Source organism: Bombus impatiens, unplaced genomic scaffold, assembly GCF_000188095.3.
Source record: "Bombus impatiens unplaced genomic scaffold, BIMP_2.2 scf_0106, whole genome shotgun sequence".
NCBI classification, from domain to species: Eukaryota; Metazoa; Arthropoda; class Insecta; order Hymenoptera; family Apidae; genus Bombus; species Bombus impatiens.
The window spans coordinates 172,251-195,083 of record NT_176525.1 but is presented as its reverse complement, the minus strand read 5'-3'; the positions used below and the strand labels follow the sequence as shown (position 1 = coordinate 195,083).

The window sequence follows — 22,833 nt, the reverse complement described above, 5'->3', positions numbered from 1 at the left end:
TTACGACACATGTACGCACACATGACTGCTTCGTGACGCGTGCAGAGCCGTGTACGTACACACACGTCTGCACGTATATACATACATATATACGCACACGAGCTCGCAATTCCTAGCCTGTACATAAGGAAAAGAGATGGCGAAGAATGGAACGAAATAAGAGTACGATTTACTTACCCGATTTCTGAGGAAGTCCTCGATGGCACGTTGCGCCGAGTCAGTGAGTTTCACGAAGATCAGGGACTTGTTTTTGTGAAAATTACTATGCGACGATAAACCATACTGGACACCTGCCGCCAGCGCCGCCATTTCTCTGTCTCTCAACAGTGGGTTCTCTCTCGCACACGTCCCCTTCGTAAAAGCGCACACAGCTGACGTCCTTGTTAGTTAAACGTATCACTTTTTTTTACCTTTACTTGTTACTCCGCGATACGAGAACGACGCATACAACGCGGTGAGAAAACACTTGCCGCAACGAGATAGATACTTTCACTCGGAACAAATCGGAGTAACGATGGAGAGAAACAGAAAGAAAGAAAAAAAAAAAGAGGAAAGTAGAGAGACACAAAGAGAGAGAGAAAGATATATACAACCCCCCCCCGAAATAGAGGATTCTTTTTGCACGTAGCTCTGGCACACACGCGTTTTTCCTTCGTTTTCTCGACGCGTTTCTTTTTTCACGATCTCCACCTTTGCCACTTCTTTACGTGGTCCGTTTTCTTCGTCACGCTTCGAAAGTGGTAGCACCCGCGCGTAAACCACCCTCTCACACGTTCCTGGTCTTCGTTTTCTCTCAACCGTCACATATTAGCGCACCGATACGTCTCATTTCAGATTTTCTCGCGATTGGATACGTCGAGGAGAGAGCAGCGCCCGTCGTTTCGTTGTAAGAAACTACACAACTACACTTTCGAACGACCACCTGGTAGGTGGGGCTTACGGGAGAACCATCAACCAATCCCGATTTATACTCAGATACCACACGACTGCGCACCCTACCGACCTCCTCCGGTCACAGTCAATGATCGACTGACATTCTTCACCGTACCGCTTCATTCTTTGGATATTAGTGCTGCCATCTGCTTTCGATTTCGATAATTCCACATATACATATCAATTCCGTGAGAAGATAAAATAATTTGCATACTTAAGTATTTATAAGTCTAATATATTTTAGGTATATATATGCATCATAAATTGCTAAATTAAAAAATAATATAATCAGAAAGGAAGATATAGAATAAAAATATATGTCTTTTTCCTTTCTATATATTCAGTGAATCATGTTACCGTATTTGCTCTGATTTGACAAATTTATTTGTAGGAACCATCTTGCTCAGTTATCTTTTTATCTATTTGTTTATTCATTTATATATTTATATATTTAGTTATTGACGACAATAAAGCTTTCTTCCAAATCAAATAATAAATTGTGAAATTTATTGAAAATGTTTTAAAAATCACTTATTTGGTTATCACGTACCTCGGTTAATAAAACATTATAGAATGTATTTAATTAAATACGCCTGTATATTATTTTTAAAAACAAATCATTCTTTTGTGCGAAAATAAGCTATAAACTCGATAATAATTCAGCCAATTAAAAATATGGTATGTATAATCAGAAAGGGACTTACGTAATTCACTGGTGTGGCAGCACTGCAGAGCAGTAACCTTATACGTCAAATATTATATATTCTTAGTCTAATTGTATAGAAAAGTTGAAGTATAAAATTTGAAGATGATTGAAAAGTTTACACCGCTAACTATTATAGTAACAGTTTGGATGAGCTGGTTTTTTTATACAACAACGTTCGATTTTCGAAGATATCGCTACTCCACAATGCCTTTCCTGCGCCCCGCTGCTAATACTTATGCTCGTGAAATAGAACTGGTAATATACAAAGAACATTTTCATCATCATAATATTTAATAGTTCATTAAAACAAGCTGTACCGAAGTGTAGCTATCGCGAATTATGAGCTCAAAAGAATTTTGGTAAGAAAAGTTGTAATAAGCAAGAAAAGATCTGGATTTTTTAAATTTATTATTAAAATCATCAAATATATCAACGTTATTTATGTCTTTAAAATGATTTATAAAATCTTCTTTAATTTCATTAAATTGTATAGTTACTGCTTTATGTAATAAGCAAATGTATATGTCTCAGAACGTTATGTGTATTGATTCAAATTTCAGGCCTCATGAATCAGGAGATTTGTATCCTTTATTTTAAGAAATGCACTCAATTTTTAAAGTCCTTAGTATGTGTTCAATTTGTTTGCAATTGTTGATGTAATTTCCCAAAATCACTGAATTTGTGTTTTGTATTATTTGTATATGTTTTATTAAGTAATAATATATCACTATTCGCAAAAATTGGTATCTAATGTTAACTCAGCAACGTAACAAGCAAGTCAAATAAAAGACTGATGAATTTTAGTATTGAATTTTAACTATTTTAATCCATCAGCACTAATAAAAAGATTTTTAAAAAGTAATATAAAATTGATGTGACAATGGGGAGATAATAAGCTCATAGTTCGCTAACAATATATTATCATTGATATTTGTAGTCAAATAGGTTTATAGTTTATTTTCATTATTTTCATTAATCTTCCATACTAATAAGTATTATTATTCTTTGTAGAAAAAGTTGGGTAAAGTGTACAAATTCAAAGAGCATCTAACCAAGAGCATGTACGAAGGAAAGTGAAGTATAAAAACTCTTTATATCGTTATAATGTATTTAATAGTATATATGTATATATCAAGAACTATAACTGTTGTAGTTATAACAACATTCAATAAACTATAATATGAAAAATATATTTATTTTTAATCAATATATGTGATATATTTTGGATAATGTAAGTTTATGTAACATATTTGCAATGTGGCAAAGTTCTTCTGACCTATGATTTTAAATTTTAATGTAAATCTTATATGTTTTTATGCTTTGAGAACATATACATCTAGTAACAAGAAAAGGTAAACGAAGAGGAATTAGGTATTAATTAAAAGAGAAATCAGGTATTTAGCAATTTATTTTTTTTCATCCTTATACTTAATTGTTTGACTGAAACGTCTTTATACGAAGAAGTCTTGTTCTAAAATAAATTCAATGAAATATTATTTAGTAATATTAACGTTAAATTTAATAAAAGGAGGTATTCAAGTAAAATATTTTGAGATTGATTGATTTTGATGTTTTATTAGATTTTTGTGAATTACCTTCCCCTGAGATAGCCGATTCCTTTAAGAAAGCCATCCTTTTCCTATCTCTTAACATTTATCATCTTATATCGCATAATTTTTGTTCCACTGTCCATTTAAGAGCACCCATTGGATATGATAAATTTATATGAATGAAAATTTAGACAAGCTGTGCAAATGGTTAATAGAATGAATAAACATAAAGTTAAATGTTTTATATCCGAATATATCATTCGTTAATGTTATTAGATAATTGTATCAACATTGTTTGATTAAATTCTACTTTGTGGAGACACAATGATTGAATGTTACATAGTGGTTCCTCTCTTGAGAGATTAATTAAAGTATATTGTGGTTGTTTACTTTGCATACAGAACAAATACCATGACAAGGAAAATCTTGCCTAAAAAAATTGCGCCTCCGCAATGTACAATAAATAACGGCGTCTTAGATACTAAGCTTTATTAACATTTACAAAAGAAAAACAGGTATTCTATGAAGTGCTATTTCTTTCTTTTAACAGTATTTCCTTTCGGATAGAGTATAGTATCCGGATTGCAATATTTTTAATCTGAAAGCGTCTTTTTGGGGATACTTTACGTCGCTAAAACTGAAAATGAGAGTCATTTTTCACGGAAATAACGATTTTGAAAATTCGGACTCATGAACATTTGCCAGACAAAGATCTTAACATAAATCCGTGTAAGATGATTTTATAAAGACGTTAAGAGGTAGGTTTACAAAACAACTGATGGCACAGCCATCAATGCCAATGCTCCAAATGCCAATTTTGCCGCTTACCGCATTCCGTTTTCTGTATGAAAATAAAAAATATGTTTATTTCTGTGGAAAATAACCCTTATTTTCGGTTTCAATAACCTTAAAAACCGCTAACAAATGTCATTCTAACCGAATATTTCCCAGTTCGGATACTATACTGAGCCTTCGTTTCATGTAATAAACAGGGAACTGTAAAACTCCATACAGAATATACATATGTCAAATGAAAGTAGAAAATATGAAAGAATAACACGTGATGAGAAAGTATACATAGCATACATATAAGCATAAGTATACATGTAACAGACAGAACATAATAACAAGACCATTGATATACCCAGAACATAAGAATTTTTAAGTTCAACGAACTGTGTATTTAGAAAATGCTTCATTTTGGTTGATGCTTCGCGTCCCAACAAGATGTATTTATATGTATGTATGTTTTGTAAGTGAATTTTGTGAAAATTACATAAAGACACGTAGTTATGTCAAAGTCATCGGATATTTGCTAATTTGCTGAAACACGAGGCAACATCAGATTGTGAATTTATAGCGTGACCGTGTACATATTATGTATGTACAAGTGTTATACTACATATACATATATACATAGGTTGACGCATATAAAATGTTGCAAGTCATTTGGAACTAGTGTGGATAACAGCAAAATTTTTCTAGATACTAAATTATTTAAGGTATATGATACGTATACTTGTATGATACGTTTTCTCTTTCTAAAATCATTAAATGCCAGAAATCAATTTGGCGCTATTCCTAGCAATTTCGATGTTGACAACTTGAAGCATTTCATATGAACCATTTATATGTATATATAGATATATATGTATATATATATGTGCAACTGTATATGCAATATATTTTGCGTTTATACGGTTATATTTTACATATGAGCATATTGTTGATGCAGAAATTATAAATTACAAAAAGATAGCCGAGACAATAAACGGACGCTTCGTATAACATGAAGATCCATGTCGTAATATACAGTGATAACGATGATAATGATTGTGGCAAAGAGAGATATGATGAAAACAATAGCAACAACGATTAGATGTATGAGCATTGTTTTCTTATTGATTTCGCTAACTATCAGACGAAAATCCAGAGGTCTCTAATAAAACTTACGAAATGTTAAATTATGGTTCTTACCTAATATTAGCTAGTATCGAAAGTAGAAATTTTTAATGAAAATTATTATAATGTGTATTTACTAGAAGAAAGATCACTAAGATCATTTCACAAACAAAGCATTTTATATGTATTTTACTCTGACATGCGTCAATTGTATTTGAACACTTCTGTACAATTAAACACTGACTTATAAAAGCAGCATCGATTGAAATAAAATTGGACAAAATCAGATGTTATTAATTAAACATGAGTCCTCTAGATTGTCGATGGTCTGTATTCAGTAAATTTCGTACAGTAATTATGGTGATAAAACATCGAGTCACATCTTAAATTTTATCTAATAATTCGTGATAATGAAGTTACTTCGATTGTACCTTTCACGTAAAATACGACGATATGGAATGTGGCACAATGATTCAACGACGATAAAACTCTGGTCAACTTTCCTCGTTTGCCGTTTATTCGCACTTTTATACTCCATTTAACTACTTCAGTTGATCGACAGATACCACTGTAACAATCTTTTTCGTATTGACATTTAGTTCGCGTAATTCTTGAATAGCATTGTCACTTAATAATTCTTTCTTCCGTTGGCTTATACTATATCACGTCATACACATTTCCTAATTTATCGATCGAATCTTGTTAACGTTTGCACACGTCGCCAAACAAAATTACCTCTTTCGTAAAATTTGTTTAAGAATGACTCATCATTATGTGCAAATGATTACAATCAATTTCGCACATATAATTTTATCCCTTATGTTGTTACGAACTAATCACGATGCACGTTATTTTGTAATTTGCACTAGAAAAATTTAAGAACTTTGATAATTGTTGGAAGTTTGAAAAAAGAAGCCATTACGTATTGTGCTATTTCTCTAAAATGGAGATGAAAAACATTATTAATGATAAAACATAATCATTTCCTTAATCTTCTTTTTCTTACAAGAACATGAAGTAAGGATGACAATAATGTATGTATGCGTGTGTGTATGTACGTCGAACAAATATGATGAAATCGGCGTGATTTCAAAATTGTTCGATGACGTATGTATACGTATGTTTGGAGAAGTACTGCAAGAAACGACGATGAATTTCATTAGAATTAGCGATAATAATTATCTCGGCTAGGATTATTAGATAATTAATAATAATGTTGAATAAATAGAACAAAAACGTGGACGAAAATCAATCGATGAAATAACAAGTTCGAAAAAATACCTGCCAATGCTGGCGTCGCGTGCGTCGATCGATCAAGAGAGATAAATTCTTCAAGAGTAGAATCGCAATGTAAAATCATGCACACACGTTCAGAGCTACTTAGATGAAAGAGGCTTCAATTATACAAATGGTTCAAAGAATAATAAGCTCTTCATGCGAGTGAATGAACGAAAGATAAACGTTTATTAATAAAGATTTGCGTTTATACGTATTATTACTTTTTCTTGTGTTGAATGTGCGTGTTTGACTCTGATACAATTGCTTTTAGGTTCACCTATGTATACTCAGAGGCTGCGCAACGGTATGCCGTAATTATAACTCTTCTTCCTCATCGTTCGCTTGGTTTTGCGTTAAAAATTTTGATAATAACAATGGTACACTCTTTGCGGGGATGATGAAAATGTACTCATTACTCGTTGAGATATAATACCTAATAATCACGCAGTCATCCGCACGTACGCACAGAATTACGTGTTCCGTACACATTATTGTTTTCTTTTTTCAAATGCGTCTTGTCGCATGATTACAAATTTATTCCTTAATATGCTTTACTTACGAAACACAAACATTCTGCCATTTTTTTTTTAAATATATTTGTTAAGTACAATTATATACGCGCCGTACGATTTTTCAAGCATAGTATTGTCAACAATTGTGTATATATTTGTTCTTTTTTTCCTTTTCCCCTTTCGTTTGTTAAATGGTTTCTTCTGCTACACGTCCTCACGATACAGCAATCTGAAGTCTAGTTTTTTCGAATAATTTCTTTTTTTTGGTTTTGCATCCATGGTCAGTTACTGAACGCAAAAGTTCGCGGTGACATCTCGCGCTCTCGTCGAACAAGAACTACGAACACTTGACCTTGTTCCATAATATACGCGTCCCAATCTTTTTTCTTTTGATTAGATGTTCTATGAAAAGAATGATGGATCGATCCGTGCAACGAGACGTTTAATCACAGGAAGAAATATTTACGGGTTTTGGATCTTTTTCACGACTGTATAAATATAAATGTTTAAACGTTCGTAATATATTAAAGTGATCTATGGGTATACGTTCTCATTATGTAAGGATAGTAATACATTCCGTTTCCCACTTTTTTCTTCAGTACTGGTTTCTTTTAACCCTTTAGGGACTGTTCCTTTTCATCTTTTTTTCATCTTTTCCTTCATATTTATATATATATATATTTTTTGAATTCAAAGTTATTCAAAGTAATGAAATTCATAGACTAAAGTCTAGTTCTATTATTAAACACTCATCTCTAAACACTCACAGCATGCATCGCATTACATTATAATAATCTAATAACAATATGCATGTAAATGTTATAACACTAGAATGATATTAATGTTACAAATTATGTATTAGTACCGTAATTATATTCGATATCTTAAGAGAGTAGAATCCAAGATAAAGCACTTGAAAACTGAATTCAGCGCGCGAGTCCCAGCAGGGTTAAACTTTTATTCATTTCAGATCAGTTTGCCAGCGTCGCGTAAACCTTCGTATGTCAATGCATCTCCTCGAACAGCGATACGAACATTATTTATCTTCTGCACAGTACTTTTTTGAGGTTAAACTATACTGAACAAAGAAAAAGAGTAAACGTCGTGACAACGATATTTGCTTGTTTTTTCCTATGATTGCGAACGGCATAAGAACAAACATGGCTCACGTGTTACCGTTTCCGTGAATTCCAATGAAGATATCACTATCGAACGGCACCGTGTAAAATATCTAATTGTTGTCTCCCGCTCCCTCGTTGATCGTCGAAATCGTTCTCTTACCTTTATCATTTATTATCCAACGAATACTTTTGCGTTCCCTATTTTATTTCGTGTCGATATCATAGTGTTCTTGTTCTCGTTATGTTACCGATCGTTCACGTAGACATTGTGACAGGTGACAGATAGTCACAATCTCTATGTAATATCGCGACGATTGCCATGGTATCTTTCGTTATCATACACCAACGAGACTCTTCGGACGTTTAACGAGTATAGAGAATAGGAATCGAAATGTTTTTTAAAAGAGAAGAATACTGTTACTATTGGGATCGGTGTATTACGTGCATGGTATGTGTAATTATGTATATATGTATGTATGTTGTATTGTGTATATAGAGTACATGTACGTATGGTACATGTATGTTTTATGCGTGTTGTATAGTAGTACAGCGATAACTGGCCAGAATTTCGTTTCGTTAACTAGCTGTTAATATTCCCATTAGTTTTTGGAACCGGCCTTGTGGCCTCTGATGTTACGTATATATTTAAAATAAACAAATGTATCAAGTATATCTTACTTCAGCCATCACTTGAATTTAATCAAGAAGAGAAAATCTTTATTCTTTACACTTCCTTCGATAACTGGTCAGTTGAAATCCCAATATGTGGCCAATTAGAGAAGCACTGCTGTATTGTGTCTTGTTTGAAATGCAGAGCATCCCGCGTGTTTGTTTCTTGGTGTAATACGTGTAAGTGCGGGTATAAGTGTAAATGTAATGCTTGTAAGTGTAAATATATTTGTCTGTAAATGTAAACGAACATGTAAGTATGTGCAAGTGTGTACGTATGTATATGTATTTTAAGGGGTAATTATCACAGAATACACGAGATATTTTTTTTTCATTAAGCTTACGAGATATTAATCGAAGCGGAGAGTAGGAGGAAAAAGTGGCGGTCAATTCCGTCCACGAAGCGCAATTGTCGACCGACACGGAAATTTCCCAGCGGAAAGAAACACACAGAAGGTTGTTCCCATTTCGTCGACGGACTTGGCCTGGTTGCCGAATTTGCCAGCCCTTTTTCATTAATTAGTATGTAGTACTTAGGCAGCGGAGAAAATAGACACTTTTACAAATGAAGATGGTGGCGAGATCGCGGATCCGTGTTTTTCTCTTTCAATTCTACTTTCCCCCCCTTACGTCTTTCTCTTTCTTCTTCATACGTTGTTTTTTCTATTTTCTATTCATCTATTTCACTCACGCCATGCTGTTTCTTCATCCGCATTCGTTGCTCGTTTCCAAGCCCGAAATCGTTTCTCATCGCATTCGTTTTTGAATAAAGGTACACCAGGATTGAAACAGCGCGAACGTTGTAAAAGAGACGAACCGCAACGCGTTTTGTGCATGAGGAGCATTTCGTCGAGAGTCGTTTAGATCGACACGGATACACAGATCCGGGCACATTTGAATCTACGCGCTCTAACCACGTCAACGAGTAACGTGCTAAACCTGTTCTTTTATGAAACGAAATATGTACGGTAAAATTATCACGTAAACTCTATTTTGTCCTACGATTTTTCGTGATGAGATTCAGAGGTGCATCGATTCATGAATGATAAACCATTATTTTTTCTCTTTCAATCGTGAAACGTATTTGTCTTTCGTATTTGTATTTCTGATGTAAAGTTACGTGGTAAGAGGTAATTTTGGAAAGATATGCGCTTGTATGTATATGTATAACGTGTTAATAAACGGAATTATATTCGAAGGTTCTGCGCCTGACCTGTGTCGCGTGTAGACGCATCATCCGGATATGGTAAGCGCCTGGTGTAAATATGTAATTGTAAAGATAGCCGAATTTTCCTTTTTTTTTTCTCGGGTGGCTTTCTCTTCAGACGAATATCCCGCGCTCGCAGCTACATCAGCATTTATATACTATACACAATACGTAAGTATATCTAGACGTACTACGTAGTAGAAACTTTTCTTGTGGATATAATCATGTAATCTCTGGAATTGTATAACTGGTTTGACCTGCGAAGGCCAGAGAATGAAATTTATTTAGTTTTAAAGTCGCGTGCATCTTTTTTTTTGTGTTATTAATAGTTTCCATCTTCTGCGTCTTTCTTCTGTTTCTTTTTTTTTTTCTTTTGTTTCACAGTGACCACTTTTCTTTGCCTTTTTATTCCCATATGTAGGTTTCTCGGGAGATCCGATCGAAGCTTCGTGCAAGAACTGCGACATGTGTTCTTAAACAAGTGTTTCCAGAGTTTTCGAACGACATTAGATGCGAAACGAAGAACGTTAGGATGTCTTCCGCGGGGATCGTTTCCGTTTTGTAGCAGATTGAGGGACCGTTTAACGCGTCCGCCCTCGATTTTCCCGATTTTTCATTTTCTTTTTATTCTTCATATATAGTGGGGGAAGTCTTGCATTAGAGAATCGCGGGCTCTGATCTTCGTACTTAACCAACTGTTCCCACGAGTGGACAATGTTTGATCTATATACAAGAGTAATATCGATGAGATATTTTTAAGCGAATAGACAAAGAAGTATCGATGTCCGTTATTTTCGAAGCTTGCGTTCCACCTCGTCGTTTACATATTTGGTTTTGCACGTTCACACAAAAAGCAATGATCGTGGAAAGGGGAAAGTGTCGAAGTTACATGATTATTTAAGTTACCATACATCTACCACGATATAAAGTTTAATTTCGAAAAAGTTAGGCTGTCGATTCGTAGAAATAGTAGTTTCTGGCTAGAACAGATCGAAAACCGGATTCTCTGTTTCACGATATTGTACGCAGAATGAAAATTGAAGGCGGACGAAAGGATCCTAACTCGTATGTTTCTTCCTCTTCTTGTTATTCTTTCTTTTTTTATTCTTTTCTTCTTCACTGGAACGGAATATCGGCTTCTTGTGTACGTGAACATCTTCATCGTATTAAACGTCGTATTAAAGGTCTTCGAAGCGAGACCCAAAAGGATGATTCACGGGGAATGATCGAAGTCTTCGAGCGGACCTCGTAATACGTTCACCACCAATAATCAGACTCTTACGATCTCTTGTTAATTCTTACAATAAGAACGTACTTTACATTACAATGCCTATTTTATTACTAACGGCGCGTCCCGAGTAACGTCGTGACGCGCCTATTGGTCGTACGCAATGCTACGTTAAACTGTTATTTAGAAAAACTTTTTTTCGTCAACAATGTGTTTCACATATCTACAAGTAAACTCGTCATTCCGAACAAACGGTCTAAAACGTCGTCTCTCACGAGTGTCTATATCTTATATGTAGTATTACATTTTCCTCATTGCAGCGCGATTCGTATTTTTTAGTTTTGAAAAAAGAAAAAAAAAAAAACACTCCCGATTCACGTTTTATATTTGCAACGTGCTAACGATCACGGACCCCGATTCGATCGTTCTTCGTGCTCTTCTTCGTTTTCCTTTTCCTCTAGCTGCAGTCAAGCTGCTTCCGTTTCTTCTGGGAGTCCGTACACGTCGAGGTCTAACCGCGCTGGACGTATCATCTACGACTAATTCGACTCCTTCCCTCTCCTTACGTTACGAATATTTACCAAATATATTACGTACTGGCAGCACTGTTTTTACGTGTCGCGTCTGTTCAGAACACTCTTCGATACCTGAGGTTTCATATTTTCCATTTTTACGGCACTTACTTGAACGAAAAATCTGTCCGTATATCTTCCCATATTCTTGACCAATCATCATCCTGTTTTCTACATTTTTATCGCTTTTCCGAAAAGATAGGAGGAATCACCCTTCCTCTTTTCTACTCTCTTTGTCCGACTTCCACTAGCTGGATGAACGTTTCGATTCGGGGACTTGACTTTCAACATGTTTACTCGAAAACCTTCTTTCTTTTTCTTTCTTTTGGTTTTGTCTTCTTTTTTTTTTAATTCTCGGCTCATTCGGTTTATATAGGGGACGGGGCTAAAGCTCTGTGATTCGTAAAAAAGAGAGAAGAACACGCTCGACCGGAAGCTGACTGCGAAGGAAGCGAGAAGAATGATGTCGCACGACAAGGTCTCTCGTTCCCTCATTGACCGACGTTAGCGTTAGAACCGAAAAGGATTCGGCCGATCGTCCTTATCGGTGATTTTTCTCGCTTATGTGTTTGCTGCAATGTGTGTTTCTTATTTTTATTTTGTGTCTCACGCGTTCTCGATATCGCATGTGTCTCGCGGTGTTGCCCGTTTTTTTTTCTTTTATTTATTTGCTGAATTATTTTGTTTTGTTTGCTTTTTAAAGACTTCATTCTCGACAACGACGGCCGAACGCTTCTATGGTTTCCCCTATGGACAACGCCCCTCTCCTTCTCTCCTTCGAGCTCTTTCCAAACTCGAAGGACGCATCGCTTCGCTGTCGTGGCTTAATGCTGTGACCCTGAGCCTCAGGTAGGGTTCGGTAACGGTGTCTCCTGCCTGATATCACTCTTCAGTTTCACGAACTCTTTTGCGATCTCGTCGTTGTTCCTCTGTGAAAGAATCCTTAGGATTGTCCAGCCGGTCTCGTCCATCTGGATTCGTTTACCAAGCGACAACCAGCAGGCGCACGAGCCTTCCTCGACGATGTCCTTGAGCTGCATTACTGCTACACCGACCAGCCTGTCCTCTCTCGCGAAGCAGTAGTCCTTTACGCAGATATGCAACTCGTAGAAATCAAGTTGCTGCTGCTCATTGCCGATCATGCTACATACGTCGAAATAGATTTGTTAATATCGATCGAATGTGTGCGTATTGCATGAAAAAGATCAATAATCATAATTCTAAATTTGTTCCATATGTAGAGAGTATATGAAACAGTTATTAAAATTGTTAGTTAAAAGGCATTGGTATTTTTTAAATAAACAGAGGACAAGTAGGATCTACTAAAAAATAGAGATACTCACAAGTCAAAGCTCTCGTTGAATTGCGGCGACCAATTATTGCTCTTTGATTTTGTCGATTGCTTCCTCTTCTTCCCAGTTAAATGCGGTCCGATTAAATTTACTTCAACGTACGGTCTGAACATTCCCGTAGCAAGCTGCCACTTCAAATCGTTCGCAGCGACAACTACAGAGTAAAATGTATTAAATATGACAATATTTCACGATGCTTATATATATATTATATTCTAGAATAATTATATGTATGGTAATATCATTTTTTGATACGAAACTATTACAAAACGTATGAAATAATAGTTGGCAGGCACCTAGATGAAGATCTTTAACGTTATAATTAATAAAGACATGATAGTCTAGACTTATCTTTTTATAAGATATTAATTTAAACTATATAATTTATAATAAAATATCGATATTCTAAAGTAAATAAAACATACCTTTGACAGTGACCTTCTGTTCGCCAGTTCCAGGATGTGTGAAAAGATCCACCTGTATACTGACTTCTCCGACCGAGCCTTCCTCCGTACCGGCAGTATCTGGAACTTTATCAACGATAAGTTAGATTTCATCTGAAAATTCCGATTTCTAGCCGCTAAGTACTACGAGAGAGAAAAAGGGAGCGTCGGTCACCGCTATCCGAGGCTAAAATTCTCAGATCTGATGCTAAGATACTATGATCAATGTCTAGTTCTAGAGCAGATTACATGCTCTAATCATATGCATATATAGAACTTTGTCTCTTTGAGTATTTATCAGAGAAGACGAAGTTGCTGTGTTGTTAGAGTGTCTCGGACACGCATTAAATACCTCAAGCGTATACAATTTGAAAGAGTTTGATACAATTGGTTAATTAATCGGCTTCATCGCTTTCCGACCAACGATCAATTGGCGAATTGTGAAAATCTACATTTGCCGCTCTGCTCGACGTGCAGATTATAACGTTTGATTATGCGTTTTGTAGCTGATAATTAATCGATCAGTTGATACGTAAAATAGAATGAACCATTGCATAGGTATCAGTTGAATTAGAGAGCTGCATGTCTCTTGAAAGAAATAATTTAATTGGAGTGGTGAAATGGTGAATTGGCAGTGATAAATTGAACAAAGGTCTATAGGTGTTTATGTGTAAATGTGTAAAAGCTTCAAAGAAGATGATTAAAGAAATGCTTAGTGTAAAAGACAATGTTAGAAAATGGCAACCCTTGGAGCGTGTAACACAGGCGCAATTTTTATAAATTGCGTCCAGAACAATTGCCTGTAAGATTTTATAATCTATGTAATGTATAATTTTACATCTGTCGTCGAATAAGAAAGCAAAAAGAAATGAATTACTGAATGTCACGATCAGAGTCTGATAAACTATTTACCGAATCATTTTCTTCGCGATCGCATAAATTAAGTAGAATACGCGTGGATGCAAGATAAGTCATAATGGGGTGGCCATTTTCTATGGTCGTTGTTTTGCAAGGTTTTCGGTAGTATCTAGCAGCAACAGCGGTAGTAGTGATAGCAGCAGCGTTACCTAGTACAACTATCGATCATCGAGAAGTTTTCGGGACGCTTTTGACTCTTCCGATACTAGTTGTTCATGAACATTCGGATGATTTAGCCTCGTGTTATTCCTATAGCTCGTAACTGAACTCTTACAAGCAATTATTGTGCCGAAAGGGTTGATTCTGCTTAAATTAACGATTTAAGTCATAATACATTTCAAGTTCAATAACACGTTGCTAACATTAGTAGCATTTGTACATGAGCATTCAAAGATTACTATGTTTCAAGTTACGCATCTATTTCTTAAACCAATAAACTATTGCCATGCTTTCGTCTATATAGTTAAGCAAATTTAATTAACTTCAATAAAAAAAAGCCATTTCTTTATTTTATAATCAGGAACAAGTAACGTAGATGCCAAATTTTTAATATAAATTCTTTCCGAAAAATTTTGCAATTAATAATTCCTTCATTAATAAAAAAAGAGTATTACTAAAAAAATCAACATATATATATTTAAAACCATTGATCAAATCCAAGTATTATTTTCAAAAACCCCTTTTTCTATTAACCTATTATATTAATTTTGGTTGGAACGAAAGCATAGAGGTATAGGCGATTCGAGCATGAATGCCCAAAGACTATCAGCCAAGTAGCCTATCTAGTCCCGAAAAGACAGCTCGGTGAATAATGCAATCACAAACAGTTCACTACGTCCTAAAACGAGCGCCTAGGTTCGAAAAGTGGCCAGAAGTCAGCGAAGAATTCCCGAGGCTTCTGCTCTAAGGTGGCTAGTGCTCTCTGGTACCTTGTCGACTCTCTCGACGAAGAGAGGGCTTGCTCTGGCGAAGGGGTTCCTCGAGGCTTTCCATACCCTCGGCTCCTTCCCCTTCGTCACCACCTCTTTCGCTGCTCATCGAACGCTGACGCTGACGCAGCTTTGACGCATTGTTCAGCGGCACTGTCGCGATAATTTTGGTTACGTGGGTTGTATTCGTACCTCGTGACGAATTTTCCAAAAATGTCGCGCTGTGTGTGTATGTGTATATGTGAACGGATGATGATCGCAAACGAGCGTGCATGGCGCAACGAGTTAATTTTCACGTTTCAATCAGATTTTAAATTCGATCTTCACGCGATTGGTATTTGGTTGCACGTGGTACCTGTACGAGCGTCTTATTAGATACTGTTGATGAATAAATTTATGGAAATTGACGGTAACATGTACGTTCGTAGATAACGTGCGTCGCGATATAGCGGAAGCCAATCTTCTGATTAATATTTTCGCAGCGTTTAATTTAGTTGGTACATCGATCAAATTATAGATTCTCGCTTCGTTTGGAATTTTGTTAGTTGTCATATATGATGATATGTATGTACTGTGCGCTGGACAACTGTGCTTGTCTTTTCACGCGATAGAAACATACTTTTTATTTGCCATCCAGATGCGAAGAAAGTACTCGTTTATTTGATAGTAGTTCTACATTATAGTTGCGCCCCTGTTTTTGTTATTTATAGCGAATAAAATTTTGTCTTTGCTCGTAATATATTATCACCAATGCTGATAAACGAAAAACGAATAATACCGTGATTATGTATATAGTTCTGATTTCTAATATCGATCGATGATTTTTTACCTGATACCAGATGAAAATGTTTATGAAGCTATTTGATAAATTGTTTAAGAATCGACTTACCTTGATTGACCTGAGACGTAACAAAAGTCTTGATGAGGGTGTCTGTTGTTTGCGTATACAAGCTCAAGGCGTATCGTAAGCTCTGCAATTCTGGCGATTTCTCTAAGAATGTCTTCTTCAGACCGTTTCCACCCGCGTGGAAGTACTGTTTGATGGTATCGAGGGCGACCTCGAGGACCGCACACTGTTTCGGGGAAAGATTCTTCTCTACTTCTTTAGAAATATCCTGTGAACGATATGAGATTAGAATAACATAAGGTCTTTTTTACCTACTAACGATTGAGCACAGTTTTCAAAATATTGAAAGGAAATATTAAGTATACACTATTTAGATTAAACACACCATTACACCGCTCAGTGCGTTTTTCACATCCGGTTTACCAACCATGTGGTTCTTGAACAGTTTCGACATGTCTTCTATCTTCGCATTCGCGGCTAAGTTCTTCGCATTATCCGTCAGATTCTTGAACATCATCTGTAAAATACATGTACAAATATATTTATCTGTGTAACATACATTCATCGAAAGTTTCGACAGTGGAAAACATACGCTCTTATCCGACATAGGTGGCAACACCACCGTCTTCTCTAAAATCCTCATGACGATCTTCCACAATTCTTTCAGCAGCCTCTTCAGCACAGTCTTTTCACAAGATTCAGCATACAACGACAAACTTCCATCGAGAAGATCCATCAAAGGACGCAACACTTCATCAGCTTCCACAGCTACGTTATTTCTTTGAGCAGGTTGCACCTGTCCACCTCCTTTAATGGCTAGCAATAAATCGCCTAACTCTTTCACCGAAGCTGTTATCCTTGGTTCCAAACTCTTTGCAAAGAGCATGGCTAGATCGTCGAGTGCTCCGTTCAGTTGCTGTTGAAGTTCTTTCAGAATGTTCGCCGCGTCCTCTTCCAATTTTTCTCCACCCATCGACTCGAACATCTTCTCTAATTGTACTCGAAGTTGCTGAATATTGTTCATGAGAATGCAAGCCTAAAAAAGAAGACGATTCTTACTTGAAAATGATATACGGACACAATGAGACTTGTTACTTGTAAAATATCCTCCAATGAAATACATCTTATCGATAAATCTGATTGTTATAGTCGATTGTTAAACGTACGATTCTTTCTTCCTTCAGGTGACTTGGGAATTCCTTCTTCACGATATCTGCATAGGCGACTAACACTTTCACGATGGTTTTCGCGAACCTCTTCATGTATCTCTTCCAGATCTCCGGATCAGGACATTCCAGCTTGGAGACCACGTCGAAGCACTGGGTTAATTGTGTGAAGACGTCGACGACGGAGACGCTGAACAGCGCGTGTTCGCTGCTCTTTTGGAACTGCGGTGAATTTACACGATGTTAAACCATTCATAAATTTAAGTACAATATATTTTGCTACATCGGATGAAAAAGAAAAAGACGTATTTCAGAAAGTTAGTAATTGATTTAGCGTAGTATGTCTTCTTTATAAAACTATCGGAAAAGATATATTTCTACCGTCAGATCTTCTTCTACCCCTCGTGATCAACGAGAATCATTCTTTCTTACAGATTGAAAAAATTTTCTTTCGAGCAAGTTAATCGATTTAATTAAACCTGAAGGAAAGGGATACTTACTCCGTCCTTCTTGTCTCTGCTGAAGGCACCATGGAGATATTCCAGTGAGACGTCATCGTTCTCGTTTAGCCACTGCATAACAAACGGTTCGAACCACGCAGGATATTCGGGCACCGCGCCCTTATACGGCGGTACGTCCTTCACGTAATTGGTGTGCAACCACTTGACCTTAAAGTGAAGGTTCATATAGGCCGAGGACTTGCACAGTCTGTGTTGTTCGTGCTCTTCTAACGCGTACTTCATGTCCACCGCGAACAGAGACCACATGGTGGCCGCCGACAGTTGACCGATATTCAATTCCTGAGGGAATTGGTTCAGGACAGGGGCATAACTGTTCTTATCTTCGTCGATCACCGAAACGATCAGCGCGATCAGCTTATGCCAGAAGTCCAACGATTCCAGGCGAGGTCCATGATCCTCGGCGTCTCTCTTCGCCTCGCTTGGATCCACTTGGAATTCTCTGTTGTAGATATCGTAACAATTTTCAAAAAGAAACTGATAGGTCGAACGAAGACACGCTTTCACGCAATCTTTCACCACGGTGCTCGCTCGTGGAGGGCTGGACAACTCCAAAACCTTCATTCTGAAGAACGTGATGCTCGTCAACAGGTCGACCGTGCTCTTCAAGTCCATCAGCTTCTCCTGGCTCGAGGCCGGGAAGTTATTTCGGTACATTGACAGATCGATTCGCAGCGAGTTGTGCAGTTGATCCAGTAATTTCACGAATTTCTCTTTCTGGAACGGTAGAAATGGACCGTGAACGACCAAGGAAAATGTATTTTGTCGGTATATCGAGTTCCCATAAATTACGGGCGTCGTCGGCCAGGGAGAAGGACCTCGTCTTTACTCAGTCCAGCCATTTATACGTCCCGGGCAAACAGGAACGATCAAAAGTTATGTTATACTTATCTCGGTCGGAAAATATATTAGATATGTGGGATTTTGCTTTTAGGCAGCTGGCGTTTAGGGAAGCATATCGACGAGTAGAAAGGTTTTGTATTTTTGTGACTAATACATAATACAATATCGTATATAATGTATTATGTAATATATATTATTTATTATGTATTATAATATATCGTATATTACATAATATATGTATATATACACATGTATGGTATCATACATAGTTAAAATTTTATAGATTCAGTAACATTTCTAATCATAAACTCTTTCTACTTCTAATTTCGCTATTTTGGATTTTCTGGTAGACTGTCAAATAAATAATTTTCTATTAATATCTCACATTTTTTGTGATACAGATTTTAATATACGACAAAGATTTACTTAATATTGTTAGAATAATTGAAATGCTTATCAATGGCTAACTCTCCATGTTTCTATATGCAATGCTGCTATATGTTATCAATGTCGTAAAACCTTGCTAAAAACAGTCTTTTCTCTTTATTTATCGATACTTCAATGCACGGATAGTGTAAAGAACTTGTTATTTATTATTAATAACAATAGGAAAGTTATCACTACTACCAGTACTGAGAAATAAATAAAACAATAATTATTACAAAGCTAGAAACGTTCGAATTAAACAACTGGTTTGGAGACTGAATTTATTTTCAGAATCGTCGTATTTTATTTGACGAAAAGACAGACTTTTGTTGATAATTCAGTTAGGTAAGTCAACGGTGTTGTTTACGGTTAGCAGGACTTTACGATCCCTGAGGTGCTCATATGGGAAAGAATTCTGTAGGTAAGCTAGATCCAGAAGAAAAATGAACATCCAAAGAAAAGGAGAAATATCCTTGGGGGAAGATTTTCCAAGCATCGCGTCGAACGCAATGAAATTGAAGACGAGTAATGATATTAACAAGGATGATATCGAATATATCTTTTCCCTTTCAACGATCGTATGTTTATTTACTTTTCACCATCAATACTGCCTTCTGCGATATTCTTCACGTAATTTATATCGTGCAAAAGAGAATCATGGAATAAATAAAATTTATCTTTTCGATGAATAGCTTCGAAGATTCCCGGGAAATTAGAAAACACTTCAATTATTTTCTGCGTTATTCGATGCTTTATCAAGCTCGTTGCTCTTTACTTTACTGTTCATCTCAACTTTGAAATAGTTGCTTTTGTTGTAAACCTTCGATCTTCTTTCGTTAGCGTCCAGCTCAGTTATTTTCTTCTTTTGTTGGCGCTTTTGCAACGAAGATAAAGTTATTGGGTCGCACGTTCACCACCGTACAAGACAAAGTCATGCATAATTCAAGAACGTCGAAACCAGGAACGCTCAGTTTTTTCGCTGCTGACAATTTTTTCGAAAAAATTTACATTGATTTACGGAAACAATCCTCTGTGCCGAACGATAGAATCTGCAATTCCGGCAACTCTGTTTTAAATTAATTGTATACTTTTACATTTCTAGTAGAATTAAATGTAGAAGGGTCTTTCAAGTTCACTTCATTTTTCTACGTATATTATTCAAATTTCAATATCATTGATTAATAAACTATATCCATAATACGAGCATCTAACAGCAGAAATGACGACAATAACTCAGTTTTGATTTCCAATTTCCAATTTCGCGTTCAAAAATTCATCAACGCGGTACCTTGATAACTAACGTGACATAATACAAGGGAACAAGATGTTAATTAAAACTTCAATTAAAGCAAACTCTGCAAGTTCATATTGTCAATGTCCAGCCATTGGAAGTAACGGAAGGGGAGGAGAAGAAACGAATGAAACAAAACAAAAAAAAAAAAAACAGCTTAATTGAAGAATTTCACTATGGAATTGGAACAAGCGTACGTAACGCGCTTCCCGCAAAGTTTCCAAAGCTAAGCAACCAAATAGATGTGAGAACTTAGACTGCCAATAGGGAATCGCAGAAGCATTTCTCAGTCAGATTCTCGCTGTTCTTTCATTCATCCTTTCTTGCTTTATTTCCCGATCTAAAGGATCAAACAGAGCTGATCTTCGATGTTCCATTGTGTCAACTTACCCCGAAATTGCTGGCGGCGAATCTGTCACTGGCCGAAACAGCGGAACTCGCGCTCGTATGAGCATAATATGCGTTTATGTTCGCCAGCAGGGTGGACATTACCGCTGGCACACCCGGGCACAGGTATTTCGTGGAGAGGCAGTGAAAATGCCTGGAAAAAAATTTGAAAAGACACGATTACTAATGAAACTTGATAACATAATGATTTTAACGCTCAGTAGCTTCCGATGATATCGTAATGCATTCCGTACTTTTGCCTGTATCTCTTCAAAAATACGTAACACGTTCGTATACGACAAGCAAAATTCAAGCTTTACTTCTATGCCAAATATGTATTGTTCGTTAGAGAAGAGAACAAGTATACCGAAAATCAAGTGCAAACTGAGGTGTTTCTCGCGTTTAAAAGTTAATTTATTTATAAGACAGGGAGGAGAAAACTAAGCCAATCGTGTATTCAGGGTCTCGTATGCTTATCAAGTTCTTACTTGTCCTCTTGTGTAAAACACAAGTAAGGTACACTATAGAATTATCAAGCATAAGATCCTTAAGGCTCGGTCTTCGAATTTGACCGTACAAATTTCGAAAAAAAGAGCTTCGTATAACGTCATCTTTGTTGGCGGCGGTTGTTTCTAACAGAGTCTTAAGAATGTGGAAGAGAATATTCGGTCGATCGGATTGTTGGAACGAGAGTTTCGAACGGTGATCTTATGCTTGCTAAACGTTTGCCTTTAGCAATTAAGCTATTCAGCCCGTCGGAGAATGTTTTCTGCCAAACGCTTAATAATTTTGAATATAACTGCCGCCAGCTACGTTATATACTTTCATAAACAAGACGACTCACGTCATTGCTTGATAGATGCTCTCGATGCCGTATCTCATCGCGAATTCATCGACGAGCTCTTCTCCAGGTGGATCGAAATACACCTTCCAGGCATCGTCTCCTTTCGCTTGAGGTAGAGCTACCACGCCGTCGTTCTTTTCGCATAAGCTATGGAAGAGGTTCTCGTGTAGGCAGGTGTACTGCACGTGGTAAGGGGCGACCTTCTCCTCGCCTTTGATCTCAACGCTGATGTGCAGCCTGATCGCGCCGGATACAGCGCTCTTATCCGTTCTCTTCTCTAGGTTATACCACACATCCATCTCGCCGCTCAGCGTACGCACCTCGATGATCGTTTGTCCAAGGAAATCGTCGCTCTCCCTTGTCAACTTTTGCCGTAGCTTGGATTTCAAGTCGTTGTCCTCGTCCCATACTCTCACTTTTATTCGGTCAGACGAGTTGTGGCATTCGCTATAAATGGTAATTCGAGTTTATCAATTAGCAGATTTTAGAGATTGTGTTTGAACGTCGATTGGGATTTCCAGTCAAGATCCTTGTATGGATTATGTAGTCGAACTTTGGTAAAATATTTACGTCGAAGAATGCACGGTGTAGTAGAACTTTGCTAATAAAAAGTGCGTACATACGTATGTGTATGTGTAATAATCGAAGTTCTTCCACGCTACATATGATTTTTTTAAATAATCGAACTCAATCATTGGTAGAAGTTCGTTTCATTGACTGTTATAACAAAAATTTCGTTTCAATAAACGGAGTCTCGTTGCAATTTTAATTATTTTGAAAAGTAAATTAAGCGAAACGTAAATGACACGTATATCGAAATTACAATTTAGGTTTTACAATCTCTGGGAAAGAGTGGTTCGTTTTATTAATCGTAGACGTTTTGACGTTCAATTAACACTTCGTAAGTTATCTGTTATAGAAAAGGAATTGATATTTCCATCGTTCCATCTTTCTCTTCTTATACCAACCGATATTGATATTCATATCGCGTTTAAGATGAACTTGTAAGGTTACGAAAAAATTACTCACAAGTAAAACTTCTCGTGCCAAACTGGATTCAATTCCCTCGGCATGGTCCTGGTTCGTTTCTTCACTTTACCGACTTGGACAGTCACGTACGGATCAGATGTACCGCTCTTGTCTTTTGCGATCAGACCTTGGGCGCAGATCACTGTGGAAGTTAATCGAAGA

The 22,833-nt window shown here is 36.6% G+C and overlaps 2 protein-coding genes across 10 annotated transcripts in view; both read right to left on the bottom strand.

Annotated features, from left to right (window-relative positions):
• LOC100742334 (RNA polymerase II elongation factor Ell) overlaps positions 1 to 1,045 on the bottom strand; it is a 148,240-nt gene extending 147,195 nt beyond the window's left edge. The window contains exon 1 of the mRNA XM_012380689.3: positions 178 to 1,045. Within this exon, the coding sequence (XP_012236112.1) occupies positions 178 to 309 (132 nt within the window). The 5' untranslated portion in view covers positions 310 to 1,045. The remainder of the gene's footprint in view (positions 1 to 177) is intronic.
• Positions 1,046 to 5,100: 4,055 nt separating this feature from the next.
• LOC100744677 overlaps positions 5,101 to 22,833 on the bottom strand; it is a 126,354-nt gene continuing 108,621 nt past the window's right edge. For 6 of the 9 annotated variants that reach the window (XM_033318645.1, XM_012380705.3, XM_033318646.1 and 3 more), the window contains 12 exons: positions 22,672 to 22,813; positions 21,643 to 22,089; positions 20,802 to 20,952; positions 17,834 to 18,568; positions 17,334 to 17,555; positions 16,760 to 17,203; positions 16,553 to 16,684; positions 16,210 to 16,435; positions 15,321 to 15,473; positions 13,456 to 13,560; positions 13,022 to 13,184; positions 5,101 to 12,821 (listed from right to left, as the gene is read on the bottom strand). In XM_033318645.1, coding sequence (XP_033174536.1) covers positions 12,524 to 12,821; positions 13,022 to 13,184; positions 13,456 to 13,560; positions 15,321 to 15,473; positions 16,210 to 16,435; positions 16,553 to 16,684; positions 16,760 to 17,203; positions 17,334 to 17,555; positions 17,834 to 18,568; positions 20,802 to 20,952; positions 21,643 to 22,089; positions 22,672 to 22,813 — 3,218 coding nt within the window. In that variant the 3' untranslated portion in view covers positions 5,101 to 12,523. The remainder of the gene's footprint in view (positions 12,822 to 13,021; positions 13,185 to 13,455; positions 13,561 to 15,320; positions 15,474 to 16,209; positions 16,436 to 16,552; positions 16,685 to 16,759; positions 17,204 to 17,333; positions 17,556 to 17,833; positions 18,569 to 20,801; positions 20,953 to 21,642; positions 22,090 to 22,671; positions 22,814 to 22,833) is intronic. The other 3 variants (XM_033318651.1, XM_033318652.1, XM_033318653.1) reach the window with 1 other exon arrangement.